The 18,939-nt window shown below is 36.2% G+C and overlaps 1 protein-coding gene across 3 annotated transcripts in view; it reads left to right on the top strand.

Annotated features, from left to right (window-relative positions):
* The window catches only part of SEC24A (SEC24 homolog A, COPII coat complex component), a 109,907-nt gene that overhangs the window by 69,685 nt on the left and 21,283 nt on the right, over positions 1 to 18,939 (top strand). For all 3 annotated transcript variants that reach the window (XM_037509293.2, XM_037509292.2, XM_037509291.2), the window contains exons 6-15: positions 1,083 to 1,255; positions 2,363 to 2,465; positions 4,848 to 4,974; positions 7,205 to 7,314; positions 8,886 to 8,998; positions 10,508 to 10,626; positions 15,806 to 15,861; positions 16,962 to 17,168; positions 18,220 to 18,340; positions 18,662 to 18,820. In XM_037509293.2, the coding sequence (XP_037365190.1) occupies positions 1,083 to 1,255; positions 2,363 to 2,465; positions 4,848 to 4,974; positions 7,205 to 7,314; positions 8,886 to 8,998; positions 10,508 to 10,626; positions 15,806 to 15,861; positions 16,962 to 17,168; positions 18,220 to 18,340; positions 18,662 to 18,820 (1,288 nt within the window). The remainder of the gene's footprint in view (positions 1 to 1,082; positions 1,256 to 2,362; positions 2,466 to 4,847; positions 4,975 to 7,204; positions 7,315 to 8,885; positions 8,999 to 10,507; positions 10,627 to 15,805; positions 15,862 to 16,961; positions 17,169 to 18,219; positions 18,341 to 18,661; positions 18,821 to 18,939) is intronic.

The following is an 18,939-nucleotide window of genomic DNA, read 5'->3' as shown; positions in this document are numbered from 1 at the left end:
TATACCTTCTGGTTAGCTGCATGTACATGAAGATTTTTTTTTTTAAGATGTATTTATTTATGCATACAAGAACTGGGGTATAAGCAGAGGTGTGGGGGATAATAGGATTCACCAGAGAGAGTGGGAAACAGAACAGGCAGATCTACTGAAATACACTGTTGAGAGGAGCAGTGGGTGAGACAGGAGAGGTCTGTTGTGCCACATGGGTTAGCTCCCTGGCTGGCCGGGAATCGAACTCATGCTGCAGTGGCTGGCAATAGCTTGTTAGTGCTGTCTTTAACCCCTGTGCCACCAAGGAGGGCCCCTACATGAAGTTTTAAGGAAGGTATAATTAATATTTTTTCTTGTTTTATTGAGAAATAATTGACATACTGCAATATATATACATTACTATTTAAATTTAAGACTTACAGTATTTTATGTAATTGTATAGTTGTGGCCATAATAGGTTTAGCTAACATCTGTTTTCTCATACAGATGAAGTAAAGAAAGAAAAAAAAGGAAAAAAATATTCTCCTTCTGATGAGAACTCTTAGGATTTACTCTGTTAATAACTTACATATATGTTAGACAGCAATGTTAGCTATAGTCTTCAGGTATAATTTATAATGAACATTTTTATTTATTTATTTATTTATTTATACAAGCACTGGGTACAGTCAGAAGCCCAGGAGGGTGAGAGAATTCACCAGAGCCAGAGCGGGGAACAGAACAGGCAGACTGACGAAATACACTGCTGAGGGGAGCAGCGGGCGCGGCAGGAGAGGTCTGCGTGCCATGGGGGACCCTTGCTAGTGGCTGGGGATCGAACAGGTGTTGCAGAGGCTGCGGGCAGCTTTGCAAGCCAGCGCTCAACCGCTGCGCCACCGGGGAGGCCCTATAATGAACATTTTTAACTAGTTAAAACAATAATGGATGTTTCATAAAGACTTTGTTTTTTCTTAGAACCAAAATATTGACTAGGAAGTCTAGATTACAATTTAGTTACTTATACAGAAATTAAGTAACCAAGTCCTTCTATATTTCTGTTTTCAACTGAAGACATTATAAAGTCTCCTTACTTTGAAATTATACATCTTTAGACCCCCTTAGGTGCTAATCATTTAACTTCAAGCATGGGTGGATTAAGTCTACATCCAGAGGGCCTAAGAGTTATCAATCTTCTTCAAGAAAGAAACATGCTTCCATCAACACCTTTGCAGCCTCCAGTTCCAAATTTGCATGAAGATATTCAGAAACTCAACTGTAATCCAGAGTAAGACTTCAAAGAACATTTCTTATGAAGTGTCACATTTTATTTTTCCTAAATTTTTTTTAGCCTTAGATCTTTTTTTTAGCTTTGTATGTTATGAACAAGCTGTAAAAATATATTTATTTTTGAAAGTATTTCTTCTTTCTTTTTCTTTCCATCATCCCTTATGCCCCCCTGTTCCTTTCTCTCCCACCTCTCCCTGGACCTCAGAGTCCACAGAATGTTTGTTGATATCCAGTAGTTTTTGAAAGTGTTACACTTAGACAAATTGTCTGTTATATGAATGTCCAGTATTTTTATCATTCTGACTTAATTTGTTGTACCTAATTCTTTGAAATTCCCTCCATTTTGTTCAAAATGGCTGCATTTAATCCTTTCTTGTATCTCTGTAACATTCCATGTATGTACCACAGTGTCTTGCTGGACTCTTGTGGAAATATTTCTATTGGCAGGAAGTAGAACTCAGTTGGTTACTTAATTGAAATTTGAAATTTTCTGAGAAATAGGGCTGTACCCTCTAAAGTGATTGCTGCCCTTATCAGCTTTACTGAGAATATGATAGTCATTATCATTATGGTAACTATTCTTTCTTCAAGGTCCAAAGTACAGGGATTTGATTCAATATAATCTTTTATTTGCTCTCATTTTAAGTTGTTTTTCCTGCACAACATCATTTCTCACTAAAAATTGACCACAGTTTAAAATGTATGTAGTAAAGATTTTCTGATGAGTTGAATTTTATTATTTTTAAGTAGTCTTTCTAGAAGCTCAACAAAATTGAACATTTCAGTAGTAAATTTTCCATTTGCATTACCTTATAATTCTGGTGTAATTTAGATTCATATAATGAAAATTAAGTCATTTGATAACTTAGACTATTTGCATGCAAGGTAAAAAAAGACTTAATTTTTCTATAATGTGGAGTTATGTCTCTATCCTGTCTTCTTAAATAGTACTTAGATTTAAATATTTAAATGGATAAACTTTGAGATGACCTATTGAAATTTTTCACTTGTAATTTGATCTTATGTTAAAAGTTGTATCTTAAATCTTTCAGTTGTAAAAGATAATCATAACCACAAGTGACACATGCTTTCTTCTTTGATATAGGCTGTTTCGATGCACGCTGACTAGTATTCCTCAGACTCAGGCCTTACTGAATAAAGCCAAACTTCCTTTGGGACTTCTACTTCATCCTTTTAAAGACCTAGTGGTATGTTTTAGCAGTGAAAGTAAATGTTTTGTGAAAAACTATCTTGGTGGTGAGAAATCTTCTATAATATTGCAGTCCTATGAAATTTGTTTAAGCTATCATTAGGAGTTTGACTATTGACAGATGCTTGTATCGTAATTTAATCAAAAATTTTATTACTAAACATTTTTAAATTGAAGTAAAATAAGTATATTGTTGAAAAATCCAGGAGGTAATGAATATAATAAGAGGTACTGAAAAACATACTATTTTTAAAAGTTGTAAATTATTTACTCATTAAAACATTTTACCCATTCTTCCAGATTGTCTGTTCTTCGAGTAACATAGTATGCTGTAAGAAGTTATTTAAAAAAAAGTTTTCCACTTTAAAAAAAAAAAAATTTGTATTGATTTACAGTACTATGTAAAATAAGGGTACATCTTTACTTCTTTGTGACTAAGTCTTACCTCGTCACTGAAGTTCTAGTGCCATTCCCACTATTAGATTGATCCCCTCTGTTCTTTGACTTTTGTCCTAAGGTTCTATGCCATTGTTGATATATGGCCACATACTCCTGAGAGTATTAGTGCAGAAATAAAGTTACTTTCCAAAAACACCTGTGGTGATAGGATTGTATTGCCTTTACTAATTTTTTATGACAAGACTTTAGAACTTTTACTATATTAGATAAACTTTTTATTTTACTTTTTTTTAAAGAGTTATTTATGCACACAAGAGCTGGGGTACAGGCCAGAGGTATGGGGGGTGAGAGGATTCACCAGAGACAGAGCAGGGAACAGAACAGGCAGATCGACCGAAGTACACTGCTGAGGGGAGCAGCAGGCGAGTCAGGAGAGGTCTGCTGCATGCCATGTGGTTGCTGCTCGAACTCGGGATTGAACTCGTGCTGCAGGGCCTCCCCGGTGGCGCAGCGGTTGAGCGCTGGGTTGCGAAGCTGCCCGCAGTCTCTGTGGCGCCGGTTCGATCCCCGGCTGCTCCCCGGCCACTGGAGGAGGGTCCCACATGGCGCGCAGACCTCTCCTGCCGCCCGCTGCTCCCCTCAGCAGTGTACTTCGGTCCTTCTGCCTGCTCTGCTCCCCGCTCTGGCTCTGGTGAATTCTCTCACCCTCCCGCGCTTCTGACTGTACCCAGTGCATGTGCAAACGAACAAATAAATAAATAAATAAAATACATGCCTCTTTATTTTTTTTTTTTTAATTTTTTTAAATTTTTTTTTTTTTTTTAATAGAGGCATGTTTTATTTATTTATTTATTTGTTTTGTTTGTTTGTTTATACATGCACTGGGTACAGTCAGAAGCACGGGAGGGCGAGAGCAGAGCAGGCAGAAGGACCGAAGTACACTGCTGAGGGGAGCAGTGGGCGGCAGGAGAGGTCTGCGCGCCATGTGGGACCCTCCTCCTGTGGCTGGGGAGCAGCCAGGGATCGAACCGGCGCCGCAGAGGCTGCGGGCAGCTTCGCAACCCAGCGCTCAACCGCTGCGCCACGGGGGAGGCCCCATGCCTCTTTAAAAAAAAAAAAAAAGTAGAACTCGTGCTGCAGTGGCTGGGAATAGCTTGTTAGCACTGTGTCTTTAACCCCTGTGCCACCAGAGAAGCCCCTAAGATACTTTAAATTGCTTTAAAAATTTTAAAAAGCTTTAAGGAGCTTAATTGAAAAGCTTGATTGAATAAATATAATTTTTTTTTTTTTAAAGATTTATTTATTTATTTATACAAGCACTGGGTACAGTCAGAAGCGCGGGAGGGCGAGAGAATTCACCAGAGCCAGAGCGGGGAGCAGAGCAGGCAGAAGGACCGAAGTACACTGCTGAGGGGAGCAGCGGGCGGCAGGAGAGGTCTGCGCGCCATGTGGGACCCTCCTCTGGTGGCCGGGGAGCAGCCGGGGATCGAACAGGCGCCGCAGAGGCTGCGGGCAGCTTCGCAACCCAGCGCTCAACCGCTGTGCCACCAGGGAGGCCCTGAATAAATATAATTTAACCTTATTTTCTAACTGTTCTTTTATGAAAACTTCGTAGGCTTCTTAATGTAACATCAAGAAATTTCCTAATACTTTATAGGTTATTTAGAATGTTTGATTCTTTCTTTGCCATCCATCAAAAAAAATGCATTGTAACTTTACTGTGTTGGTTTTCCAATATAGATGTTTAATGAGAAAATCAATACTTTTCAGAAGGTAAAATTTTATGAGAACAGTTCTGGAGAAAAACAACAGCATTTAAAATCACTACATTTCAGTTGTACAATTTTTGTGTGTGACAGTTTGGATACATCTTTCACACAGGGTTTTTCCTCCAAAACTATATACCCCAATCATTTTTGTAAAGTGTGGGCCTTAGTACATGATGATCACTGCCTTTAAAATAATAGTTCTCTGTTTTCAGCAACTGCCTGTGGTTACATCCAGTACAATTGTGAGATGCCGTTCATGCAGGACATACATCAACCCTTTTGTCAGTTTTCTCGATCAAAGGAGATGGAAGTGTAACTTGTGTTATCGAGTCAATGATGGTATGTTTATTTTTGAAACATTTAAAAATTTCTGCTCACATTGTAAGAAAATCAGATAATATGAATGCGAATAAAACCCATCTCTCATTTACCTATAATCCTTCCAGTTAGAGATAACTTCTGTTAAGCTTTTCTGTGCCTTTATACTTATATATAAGTAACCATATACTTTTTAAGCAAAAAATGTGATAACATTACATTGATACACATTTTTACATTTATTATATTGAGTATGTAATAGATGACATATTTTGTGATATTACTGAAGCCTGTTATTTAAGAAACATTTTTGTTTAGAATTGTCCCATGCCTTTTCTCCAGAGTGAAAGAAAATAAGCACACAGAATAGCTGCCATTAACTTCATTCAATGCTGTTTGAAGGGAGGTGGGTTGCTAGAAGGTTAGTTGACTGTAGTTTTCTCAGTAACAGAGGAAGGAGATCTTTTTTAGTAACTGTTTCACAATTTATGTTGAGGAATATCATAAACCAACAGCGTTCTTTTAGGTTTAGAGAAGCAGAAGTATGCCAATATTCTTATTAAAAATTAGAACTTTTGTTTGGAAGGAAATTTCCTTAGAACTTGGGGAGAAGAGTAATGTGACGAGTTTTTTAAAACCATTTTTATTGTTTGCATGTTTTTTAAGAGTAGAGGAAAGCAAAAATCGGGTAAAACCATTCTTTTTACTCTATAGTAATTCAGAAAATACATGTTTTGTGTTCATGTAAACCGTTGAAGTTTTTTGTGTTATATGTCTTTCAGTATTATGAAATGAAATTATAATAAAAGTTGAGGTCTCTTTCATAAACAGACCAGACCACTTTATCAGCTATGGCTTATCTTTTTTTTTTTTTTTTTTTAAGATCTATTTATTTATTTATTTATTTATTTATTCATTCATTCATTCATTCATTCATTCATTTATTTATACAAGCACTGGGTACAGTCAGAAGTGCGGGAGGGTGAGAGAATTCACCAGAGTCAGAGCGGGGAGCAGAGCAGGCAGACTGACGAAATACACTGCTGAGGGTGTTATAGGGCAGCCCCGATATTTAACGGGTTGCCTGGCTGTGGGTCCTCACCCGCGCTCTTAAAAGGGACTTATTAATACTCCACTACAGGCATACACAAAAGGTTAATAAAAGATTTATTTACAAGGGAAAAGGAAATAAGGAAAATGTACAACTCAGGGAGAAAATAGGGAAATAAAGTCTTTAATGCGTCCTACCCGATCCGCCGACCTGGAAACCCAAAGTCACTCTCAGAGCTGGCCGAATGCTACTAGCTGGCGGAGAGCCAAAATGGGGGAACCCCCCAAGCCCACATGTCTGGCTTTATATCAACCTGGCTGCTTAACCCCACCCTCAGGTCCCAGCCACCTTCCCTTTGGTGGTGATGGGATTTGGAGTTCCCAGTGTCTTTGGCTTTTGGCCTGGGGTGGGGGTAGAGTCCACAAAGCCTGTATGGAATTTAGCTTTCGGACATCCTTTTCCCCCTAACAAGGGGAGCAGTGAGTCGTGGCAGGAGAGATCTGTTGGGCCATGTGGGCCCCTCGCTGGTGGCCGGGGATCGAACTGGTGCTTCAGAGGCTTTGGGCAGCTTCACAGCCCAGCGTTCAACCACTGAGCCACCAGGGGAGGCCCTATGGCTTACCTTTTAACATACATAGGATTCTGAATTTTCAAACAGTTCTGGGAATACAGGTACAATGATGAAATATTCGTTAAGCACTAGTGGATAACTGATTTCGTATATTGGTCTCATTAGTTAATGAAACTCACCAAACCTTTATGTCTTTACTCTTTTAAAGCTTTTTTGCCATAATTTCTAGTGGCAGCACAGTCTACACATTTCATATGTCAAATATTATTATCTTTGTACCCCTGAGAAATTTAAGACAAAGTATAGCCTTGCGTTAACAAAACAATTGCCATTTAATGAGTTTTTATCATTCTTTCAAACTATTTTAGGAAAGTAACTTGAGCAAGAATTAAGACAAACAGATTACTAGGAGATAGGAAAAGAAAAATCAGTTATTATAGTTGTAAAAGCAAGATATGCCTAGTGCCTTTTAGTATGTGGGGAACTTAAAAGACAAGGTACATCTATCCCTTAAATATTTAGTCTATATTGAATTATTTATAAATCCCTAAATTAAGAAAACAGCCACATTCAAGATAATTAAACTTAATCCTTTCAGTATTATCATTATATGTTGTTAACTTACATAGTTCCAGAAGAATTCATGTACAACCCTTTGACCAGAGTCTATGGAGAGCCTCACAGAAGACCTGAAGTTCAAAATGCCACCATTGAGTTTATGGCTCCTTCAGAATACATGGTAAGGTTTTGTTTTTTTGTTTAGCATTTATATTTCATAATAATTGTATTTTAAATAAAATGATATAGCATCCTTTAATAAAATACTTTATTTTTAAATTTTATAAAGCTTTATTGGTCATTATAAAAGTTAATTAGTACATAAGGGTGAGTTGAAAAATTAAAGTATAGGTAAAGTTCTACTTAATGTTTCTTGTGTATCTAACTAGAAATTTGTAACCAGATATTGGAGTCATTTTTACTTTGAAGTCACTTCCAATTTTTTTCTGTTGCAAAAAATGTACGATGAGCATCTTCTTGCAAGTACTTTTTATGTACTTGTATGAATATCTAAAGGTTTGCAGTTAAAAATAATAATATGCTTAATGTTTAATTGGCACTTTACATTGTACAAAGTCAAAGTATATGTATTTATAAAGCCTCTCTGAAGTGAGCTAGGGAAATGCTGTTTATTGTCTGTTATGGACATGAAGAGAGATGTAGGTTAAGTGATTTGCTAAATATCCTTTAGTAAATGGTAGAGCTTGCATAAAAAATCCAGGCCTTTTGATTTGGTTGCTCTGTAACCAGGCTATCATTGCTTCTATGGAAAGGGAATGAATGGTAAAGATTAGGGTTAACACTAACTTTTAATACCTTTATAGTATATTTTTGAGGGATAATCTTTTTTGTGTGGGCAACTAGGACCATTTATAAGGCCCCATAAGTTATAAGGATTCAGTCTCTTTCACAATGTAGAAAATATTTTTGTGATACTTAAATAGTTTTAATGTAGAAAATATTTTTGTGATACTTAAAAATTTGGCACAAGCTTCCTGCAGTCTAGCTGTCCCTTTAATTAAAGCCAAAGAAACAGTTACTGGGTTTCATTCATCTCAGATTTTGCACAAATGTCTTCTTTTAAATTTGGAAATTTGTCTTTGGGCAGCTTCTACTCCTTCCTGATTTATTTCTTAGGTGATGGCTTCTATCAGTTTGGCAAGTGAGACATGAATAAAAGTATAAAAGTTACTATTCTACATGACCAGCTATGATTATTTCATGTTTCTCTAAAATTAAAAATAAATCTTTGAAATTGGAAGTTTAAAATACATTTGTACTTTTTTATGGAACTTGGTCCAGCTCAGGCTAACATGATTTGTCACTTTCAGAACTGTAATGTCCCTAAATTGTGAAATATAATACAAATATGGAAAAGTCTGGAAAACATATATGAAGGTTACCAAATAATTAAAAACACCTGTGTTAGCACCACCCGGGTCAAGAAATTGAATACTGGAACTACTGCCAGAAACCCTGTTTTAATCATATTTCCTTCCTTTCCTATCCTAGAGAAAATACACTGCCTTATTGCACTTTATTTTTTTAAGTATGCATCTTAAAACAATTTAATGCTTTTGCCTGTTTTTTACACTTCTTTCCATATTATTTTCCTTATCCATCATTATTTATGATCTCTCCACTTTACCTGTAATTAATGCTTATTATATTGTTTTGCCATATGTAAACCTGACAAATAAGTTTAAATTTAATCCTGTTAAATGTATTGAATGAGATCCCTTTTTTCCTTAGTTACGACCACCTCAACCTCCAGTGTACCTCTTTGTATTTGATGTGTCTCACAATGCAGTTGAAACTGGATACTTGAATTCAGTTTGCCAGAATTTGTTAGCTAGTCTGGATTTGTAAGTATCTGTATTCAGCATAAATTTGAAACTGTCAGTGTATGCAAAATGAATAGTTACAAGAAAAAAAATGTAATTATGTTTTTCAAAGTCCACTTAAGTCTTTTGTTAACTTTAGACCTCATTTTCTCTGACAAACATTAATTTGACTTTTTATTATGGGAAAAGTTCTAGTATATAGTAAATATAAAGAATATAATGAGTTCTAGCTTCCATCCCTCAACTTCAGCATTTTTAGGACTGAGCTATTCAACCTTCATTTAATTCCACACAGACAACACACACACCTCCTCACACTCACTTTTTCCCCTTGATTATTTTAATACATATGGCAGTTCTTATATACATGGACTTATTTTTTAACCCTAACTAGAATATAAGTGTCATATTAAAACAAAATTGACAATAATTCCATAATATTATCTAATACCCAGTTCAGTATTTGTCCCTGGCATTTATACTGTAGGTTTGGGAATAAGAAATCAAATAGTGTCCACACATTTATTTGGTAGTTATATCTCTTAAATTTCCTAAAATAAGTGTCCTTTAAATGGTGCTTTGACACTGAGTATAACTCATAAAAGCTAGTGTAACCTTCCAGTAAAATGAAGTATGGTGTGGTATGGAAGACTGTAGAGTACCAAATCTCATTAGAAATAGAACTAACTCCCTCACATTTGTGAAAGCAGCATCTTTGTTCCTGCCAGTTTTTATATTTTAAATATTGTAGGTTGTGTATGGCATTATCTGTTGATGAGATAGTCCACTGACTCACCCAGGCATGGACAACAAGAATGTTGACTAGTTTGTCTTTTCCCAATGAAATTATAGGTCCACATAATTGCTGTTCTTCTGAAATGAACTCATTAAACAATATAAGAGGTTTTGTCAAAATTTAAAAATGTATACAGTACCTAAACTTATGTCACGTTGTAGACATTTTGAGATCACTTTGGTTTGCAGCATTGCTTAAATTTTAGGTGTACAACTTTATACTGTGACATTTGTATATGCTACATTATGATCACCCCCTAAAAGTCCAGTTTCTACTTACCATCATAAAATTGACCCTCTTTATTCATTTTATCTGCCTGCCACCCTTCCATTCCTTTTCTCTATGGTAGCCACCATTCAGTTATCAGTATCTAAAAGTGAAGTTTTTTTTAAATAAAAGAATCCAGAATTTTGTAAATGCTTTTCTATATTTTTATATCCTAGTACCTAAGTGATTTATGTAACTTTGTATAGGTATAATGAATTTTGAATTGCTATCTAGTTGCTGAATTTTGTTTGTTGTTGGGCATAGTGTTTCATTTTGAGTGGGTTGTGTTTTCATGATGGTTAAGCAATGGGTGGGTTAAACATTTGTTTTGAGACAACTTCCATAATACAAAAGTAGACATTTATGTAACTCTTACCAGGTATTTTATGTGTGTGTGTATATATATATGGGAAACTCTACTGAACTTGTAGAGATTGAATTTGAAACTCTTCTGAATTTGTTTTTAGGCTTCCTGGCAACACTAGGACAAAAATTGGCTTCATAACATTTGACAGTACAATCCACTTCTACAGTCTTCAGGAAGGTCTCTCTCAACCTCAGATGCTAATAGTTTCAGATATTGAAGGTATATGTTATACACTTAAAATTATTAAACTGCATTAGGAAATTTTAGTTTTAGAACTATTTCATGACTGATGAATTAAGAGCGGATGGTGTAATTGTACCATATTGAGGTAAATATCGAGTATCAAATCATAAGATTGTTGGAATTGGAGTCCTTCAGTCCAATCCCTCATTTTATAGAAGAAGAAACAGTTATTTGAAATAAATTGAATTCTAAACAGGGCAGCAAAAATAAGTTAATGTTAAAACTCAGATTACATGTAGTTCTGTTTTTCCCTTCTTATTCATTCATTCAAAAAATATTTAAGGGTGAATATAGACCAATAGAATATATGTGTACACACACACACACACACACTTGGTTTTTGACAATTTGTGTTTCAATGGAGAAAAGATAGTTTTTTCACCAAATGCTTCTGAAAAAACTTGAGCATGCAAAAAATCCTTACCTTAAATCATATAAAAAATTAACTCACTAAACCTATAAAATTGTTAAAAGATATAGGAGAAAAATTTTCTACTTTGGATTTGATAATTTCATTGCTGTGGTACAAAAGCAGAAACATCAAAAGACAAAATAGGTAGCACTTCATGTATATTAAAAAACTGTATTTTAAAATTTTTTTATATTTTTAATTTTTTTGAGGTAACATTGGTTTACAATACTGTGATTCAGAAGTGTAGGATCATACCTAATATTAAAAACTTTTTACATTAAAGGACTTGAATAGACATTTCTCCAAAGAAAACATACAAAATTCCAATAAGTACATGAAAAAAATGCTTAAAATCATTGGTCATTAAAAACACAATCAAAACCAAAGTGAGATACCATTTTATACCATTAGATTGGCTATGATCAAAAAAATGGAAAGTATCAAGTATTAATAAGGAGGTGGAAACTTTGAAACTGTCATGCATTGCTCATGGGAATGTAAAATAGTGTGGTGCTATGGAAAATAATCTGGAGGTTCCTTAAAAAAGTTAAACATAGAATTATCATTATGATGTTGTAGTTCTACTTCCCAATATAAACCTAAAAGAATTGAAATCAGGGTCTCAAAGAAATACTTGTACACTGGTGCCTCTTTGGTGGCACAGTGGTTTAAGTCTCAGCACTATCAAGCTGTCGCCAGCCACTGTGGCATGATTTTGATCTCCCACCAGGGAGCTAACCCACATGGCACAGCAGACCTCTCCAGTCTCTTCCACTGCTCCCCTCAACAGTGTATTTCAGTAGGTCTGCCTGTTCTGCTCCCCATTCTGTCTCTGGTGAATCCTCTTACCCCCCACACCTGTGATGTTGTATGCATAAATAAAATAAATCTTTAAAAAAATATATTTGTATACCAATGTTCATTGCACCATTATTCACAATAGCCAAAAGGTAGAAACAACCCAGATATCCAAACACCCCAGTAAACTCTATGTATTTCATTCATATAATGGAATATTATTCATCCTCAAGAATGAAATTCTGATATATGCTACAACATGGGTGAATATCGAAAACATGCTAAATGAATGAAGCCAGACATGAAAGGACAAATATTGTATAACTACACTTATATGAGGTACTCAGAACAGGCAAAATTGTATAGATAAAAAGTAAATACAGGTTATCAAGGACAGAGGGAAAGGGGAGTAAGGAGTTATTTAATTGTAGAATTTCTGTATAGGATGATGAAAAAGTTCTGAAAATAGGGCCTCCCCTGGTGGCGCAGTGGTTGAGTGTTGGGCTGTGAAGCTGCCCGCAGCCTCTGCAGCACTGGTTTGATGCCTCTGCAGCGCCGGTTTGATCCCCTGCCACCAGTGAGGGTCCCACATGGTGTGAGAGACCTCTGCTGTGCCCGCTGCTCCCCTCAGCAGTGTATTTCGTCAGTCTGCCTGTTCTGTTCCCTGCTCTTGCTCTGGTGAATTCTCTCACCCTCCCACGCTTCTAACTGTACCCAGTCGCTTGTATAAATAAATAAATAAATTGGAAAAAAAAAGTTCCAAAAAAAAAAAATTAAAAAAAAAAATCTGAAAATATGTGCCTGAGATAGTTACACAATATTGTGAATGTACTTAATACCACTAGGACTCTTAAAAATGTTAAGATGTTAACTTTTATATATTGTGTATATTTTTACCCAATGTAAAAGAATTAACTCAAAATGGATACTAGACCTGAGTGTGAGACTAAAACTGGTAGGGAAAAACAGAAGTAAATATTTGTGAGCTTGGATTAGGCAGAGATTTAAAATTACCAAGAGCTCAAACAACAGAGTAAAAATAGATAAATCAAGCCATTCTCATTAAAACACTCCTGTGCTTCAGGTATTATAGGAGTTTGGGTCTGACCGCTTCTCTGCTCATTAGTCAAAACTCAGACAAAAGTTGGTTTGAGGAAATCAGGTTTAATCAGGAGCCAGCATCCTGAGGAGGTGTCAGACCACTGTCTCAAAGGCCATCTCCCCAAATTGTGGAGAAGTAGGGACTTTTATGGGGGAATATTAAGAAAATTACCAGTTACCAGGCTGGTGACAAATCTCCCCTCTATGTCTTGCTTCTCATTTTTGAGGAGTAATGGGCAAAGAGGTCTATCTTTTGGAACTACTTCCTGCTGAATAGGGATGGGGATTTGGGGCCCGTAGAGGAGCAGAATCTTATCCCTAGCTAGTTTGGGATGTGACTAGTTGTTCCAGGTTGGTAAACCCAATTGTTTATACCCTTGAGTATGAATGATTATTTGGAAGTTTTAATGTCTCCAGACTTTTGGAAACAAGGGGAATTTATTAATTTGGAAGACAGTGTCCAAAGATCAATAGAAGTTAAGCATTTCTTAGTAACAATGAACTGAGGTTCCATCCATTAAAACCAATTGAAAACATACTTTTTTTATAATTGGTGTCCAGGTCCAGATTCAGTTTTTTCAAGGTCTCTTTCTTCAGGGTAGCCCTTTCTTTGTGTGCTCAGTTCCCAGCCGGCCTTGGATATAGCTCAAGGTTGTTCGTTACTACATCTGTAAGCACAAGTATCAAAGAGAAAGTTAGATGTTTGTTTTTTCTTTTGTGCTCTTTAAGGTCTGAAAGCAATTTTAACTGTTTAGATTCAATTACAAAAGAATATCATCAGGAAAGTGAGAAGGCAACACACAAAAATGGGAGAAAATATTTGTAAAACATATCTGATAAGGGTTTTTTATCTAGGCTACATAAGGAACTGCAACTTACAATAAAAACAACCTCTTTAAAAAGTGGGCAGAGAATTCGGATAGTTTTGTCTTTATTCATCTGTAAGTACATGATGCTCAATATTTTTTATATACAATTGACTGGAAACACTTGAAAAGATGATCCATGCCATGAGTTATCAGGGAAATTTAAATGAAAACCACAATAAAATGCCACCTCACACCAATTTAAAAATTCCCAAACTCAAAACAAATATTTTGGCCACTCAGCATGTCAATGAATGACTATACCCAAAAAAAACATGGTCTATCGATTTCAGGGTTACAAATAAATTCTAGTGAATAGGCACATTTGCAAATGTGGAATCCACAAACTTTGAAGAATGACTGTACATATTTAAATGACAGTAGTTGAGAAGAGTCCCCTTTTCTTCTGATTGTTTGAAATCTCACTCCTGATTAGCCATGTCAGTCATTCATCCTCAAATCTATTCCTAGATACTTACTTGTCATGAAGTAAAAATCAGTCAACAAGCAGTTCTGATGCTTGGCCAAGATGTGAATTCAGGGCCTCCCTTGTGGCACAGCAGGTTGAGCACAGCGCTGTGAAGCTGTTCACAACCTCTGCAGCATGGGTTTGATTCCTGGCCGGCCGGGAAGCAAACCACCTGGCGAAGCAAACCTCTCCTGTCTTGCCCGCTCCTCCCCTCAGCAGTGTATTTCATTCAACCCACCTGTTCTGCTCCACACTCTGTCTCTGGTGAATCCTCTCACTTTCCTGCACCTCTGGCCAGTAACCCAGCTACTGTATTAAAAAAAAAGATGTGAATTCACTGATGTGGTTCAGCCTCTCAATTTTACATGGGAGCCAACAGATGGAAGTTCTTCAAGAAGTTAAACATAGTGTTCCCATAAGACTTAGCAATTCCATTCAATAGGTATATACTAATGAAAATTAAAGATATGTCCTCCAGTTTGCATATTAACATTCATCACTACATAACCAAAAGCTGGAAATAATACAAATGCCCATCACCTGATTAATGGATAAATGAAATTTAGTATACCCATATAATGAAATGTTACTTGGCAATAAAAAAGAAGTACTGATGATGCTACAACATGCCAAGTGTAAGAGGTCCATCACAAACTACTTCATAGTGTGACTCCACTCCATATGAAATGTCCAGATTAAGCAATTCTAGAGACAGAAAGACTAGTGGTTGCCTAGAGCTGTGAAAGTTGGCAGGGAAATGAGGAATATGATGTGGATTTTCTTTTTGGATGATAAAAAGATTCTGGGACTATATAGTGATGAGTAAACAACTATGAATATAGTAAAAATTACTAAATTGTACATTCTGTAAAAGGGTTAATTATGGAATGTGAATTATATTTTAATAAATCTTAATTTTTTTATTTTAAGGAAAAATTTAAATATACAATCGAACTTTTATATAGTAGCTAAAGGGAATAACATTTCCTTCCCAGTTTGCTTCATTGTAAGGAAAGGAATATAATTGTTGAGCAAGAATAAATTCGAATACTGAGAAGCTCATCTGATGTGCTGACTTACGGTCAGTTAGGGGCCTCCTTATAAGAAAGTATCTGCTTTTTGAATGACAGAGCTGTTGGCGAGTTTTATTACTTCTGTGTGAAGACAGTATTCTCGTGTCTTAACAGTTTTTTAGTACTAAGTGTCTTTTTGACTGATAGCCAAGGTAAATAGAATTTGAAATTGTTTTCTTTACTCTAAGAAGCAGAACACTTGCACAAATGCTTACTGAGTGGTTGGAGATCAATATTTTTTAATTGGGAGGCTATTTACTTTTAACATGGTAAGAGATAAGTTGCAATAAGTACCTGAATTTATGTTCCCTTGGTGACTCTTTGAACATAGGAAGACAGTACTGTAATAGTGGAGGAGGTGAGTTTTCTTGCATTAGTGTATTTGGAACTTTTTTAATAAGTTTTGTTTAAAATAAATATTTATTTATTCTTTCAGATGTTTTTATACCTATGCCAGAGAACTTACTAGTAAATTTAAATGAAAGTAAAGAGGTAAGACACATTTCCTTATCTTATTTCTTTTATTGCAATATTGAAAGAATGTATTTTTGAAGTGAACTTTTTTTTAAGTAAAAATTTGCTTCTTTATGTGACATTCTAGATTGCGTAGCATTTTATATTTGCTGTTAGTTAAAAATCATCAGATGAATAACTCTTGAGTTTGGCCTTGAATTGATTGCTTATAAGTCTAATGTAGCAAGTTATATGTAGGAGGGTAGAAGATAATCCTGTTCCATAAAGGAGGAAAGCCTGAAAGAAATCTGCCTTGCCAGCCATTTGGGAAACTGGGAGGGTTGCTGAGATAAGCTTCTGGTCACTACATAGAAGCACTTTAGCTAGGCTGCTTTCAGTGCCCTTTGCTTTTCTGATTCACAGAGTATCATTGGGGTCAGTTCAGAAGAAACTCTTATTACCTGCCTGGAAATTGCCATGACATAATACAGTGAGAGGTGAACAGAATGTGTCTGAGGGGGGATGTTGTCTACCCTGTACATGCATATATGCCGTAGGGGTAACATTTTAACTAGCAAGTCTATGGTCTCAGCTGTTGGCAATGGTGACTTTGCCATAGTGTGAAGTATTTTCTCCTATTAACTCTCTATTTGTACAACCTAACCCAAATAGGTAGTTTGTTTTACGTTTTGTTTTTCTTTTATAGTGATATTACTTAGTTGGCAAATTTACCGGTATCTTAGATTTTGCAATAGGGAAAGAGTTAAACTCACTTTGGAACTGAAAAGAGTTAAGTGTGTAGAGGTGATTGAGAAGGCCATATTTCATGGCATTAAAATAAATCAAATCTCTATACTGTAATGGTTCTTTTAGATACATTTTGGACTTATAGTCTTGCTGGACTATTGCATGTGCAAGAACTGTAAGGCCCCAATTTTGATTTGTCTTGCTTGCCAATTTATAACGTTGATTTAAAATAGCTTTCTTGTTATTTGACCAACTTCATTGTTTCATGTACTGTCTGTAGATCCTCTGACCATCATCATGATCAGTGTCTTGTCTGTTGTATTAGTTACTGACGTATTGTGGGAAAAAAATTAATTGTAACACTCTTGAGTTTTCTTGCTTTATTTCACAAGCTTGTCCAAGATTTACTAAAAACATTGCCGCAAATGTTCACCAAGACCCTGGAGACCCAGAGTGCCTTGGGTCCTGCACTTCAGGCTGCCTTTAAGCTGATGTCCCCAACTGGTGGTCGAATGACTGTCTTTCAAACACAGCTTCCAACTCTTGGAGTCGGAGCTCTGAAACCGCGAGAGGAACCCAACCAGAGGTCATCTGCTAAGGTTAGAGAGTCATCAAGTATTAAGATTTTTTTTTTTTTATAGAGGCATGTTTTATTTATTTATTTGTTTGTTTGTTTGTTTGTTTTGTTTATACATGCACTGGGTACAGTCAGAAGCGCGGGAGGGTGAGAGAATTCACCAGAGCCAGAGCGGGGAGCAGAGCAGGCAGAAGGACCGAAGTACACTGCTGAGGGGAGCAGCGGGCGGCAGGAGAGGTCTGCACGCCATGTGGGACCCTCCTTCGGTGGCCGGGGAGCAGCCGGGGATCGAACCGGCGCCGCAGAAGACGCGGGCAGCTTCGCAACCCAGCGCTCAACCACTGCGCCACCGGGGAGGCCCAGTATTAAGATTTTTGTTGGTGCTCTGTTCCTTTGAATCACAGAGCTTGTTTTTTCATAATTTATTTTCCAGTTGTGGAGAGGAGGGAATTTAAGGAGATGGATAAAGCATTTTTCTTTTATGTAGACATTTGTACTTTATTACATTATTTTCCATTTGATTCACCCTTACCTTAATTTTATTCCTTTCTTTCTTTGTTTTTTTTTTTTTTTTAAAGATTTATTTATGCATACAAGAGCTGGGGTATAGGCCAGAGATGTGGGGGGTGGTGGTGAGAGGGCCCACCAGAGACAGAGTGGGGAGCAGAACAGGCAGATGTACTGAAACACACTGTTGAGGGGAGCAGCAGGCGAGTCAGGAGAGAACTGCTGCACCATGTGGGTAGCTCCCTGGCCGGGGATCGAACTCATGGATAGCTTCATAGGTTGCATCTTAACCCCTTGCGCCACCAGGGAGGCCCCTATTTCTTTCTTTCTTAATATTTTGTATTACCTTGAACTTTTTTTTTTTTTTTCCAGAAAAGACCTGAGGTGTTTCTTGCTAAAAATCCAGAAAATAGTATAAAGCTAAGGGATTTTGTAGAATGCCCAAGGATAGTTGTTAACAACTTGACATAGGTGTAGATATGTAGTAGATATAGCTGTAGATATCTGGTTAAATTTCATGACACTTTAATGAATTTTAAAGTTTTCTTCTTGTGACTTATTAATAGGAAATTCACTTGACACCATCCACTGACTTCTATAAGAAATTAGCTTTGGACTGTTCTGGTCAGCAGGTAGCTGTTGACTTATTCCTTCTCAGTGGACAGTACTCTGATTTAGCATCTCTGGGTAAGTTCTTTCTAATGATTCTTTTTTTTAAGTGAATGTCAAAATGGTATTTCTATGATGGTATTTTAAGTGAAGGACAAACTAACATTTATTATTTATTTTTTATTCTCTCAGTCAAATTAGTCTATTATAAACCTGATATTCTTCCTTTCAAAACATGTATTACAGAAATATTTATATTGTTGCTTAAAGAAATAAAATGCTATCTTTTGACAATACTTTGGGAGGTTCTATAAAAATTGCTTCAAATGCCTGTAGTTCCTTTGGTGTAGCAGTAGTAGATAATGGCAGCACTTAAAAGGAGTATATGTTCTTTTTCAGGTTGTATTTCTCGGTATTCAGCAGGTAGTGTCTATTACTATCCTTCTTACCACCATCAGCATAACCCAGTCCAAGTACAGAAATTACAGAAGGAACTACAGAGATATCTTACTCGTAAGATTGGCTTTGAAGCAGTCATGAGGATTCGGTGCACCAAAGGTAAGGAGTAAATGTTGCTTTTAATACCAGTAAATAATGCCTTTTTTTTTTTAGCATTACTCAAATACTCTATTTTATTTTTCTCTCTTACGCCAAGAGATTTAACAGATCAACGTTTA

This window comes from Talpa occidentalis, unplaced genomic scaffold (assembly GCF_014898055.3).
Source record: "Talpa occidentalis isolate TD23 unplaced genomic scaffold, MPIMG_talOcc4v2.1 talOcc4.13, whole genome shotgun sequence".
NCBI lineage: Eukaryota > Metazoa > Chordata > Mammalia > Eulipotyphla > Talpidae > Talpa > Talpa occidentalis.
The sequence above is the reverse complement of the archived record's forward strand: the minus strand, read 5'-3'. Positions and strand labels throughout refer to the sequence as shown.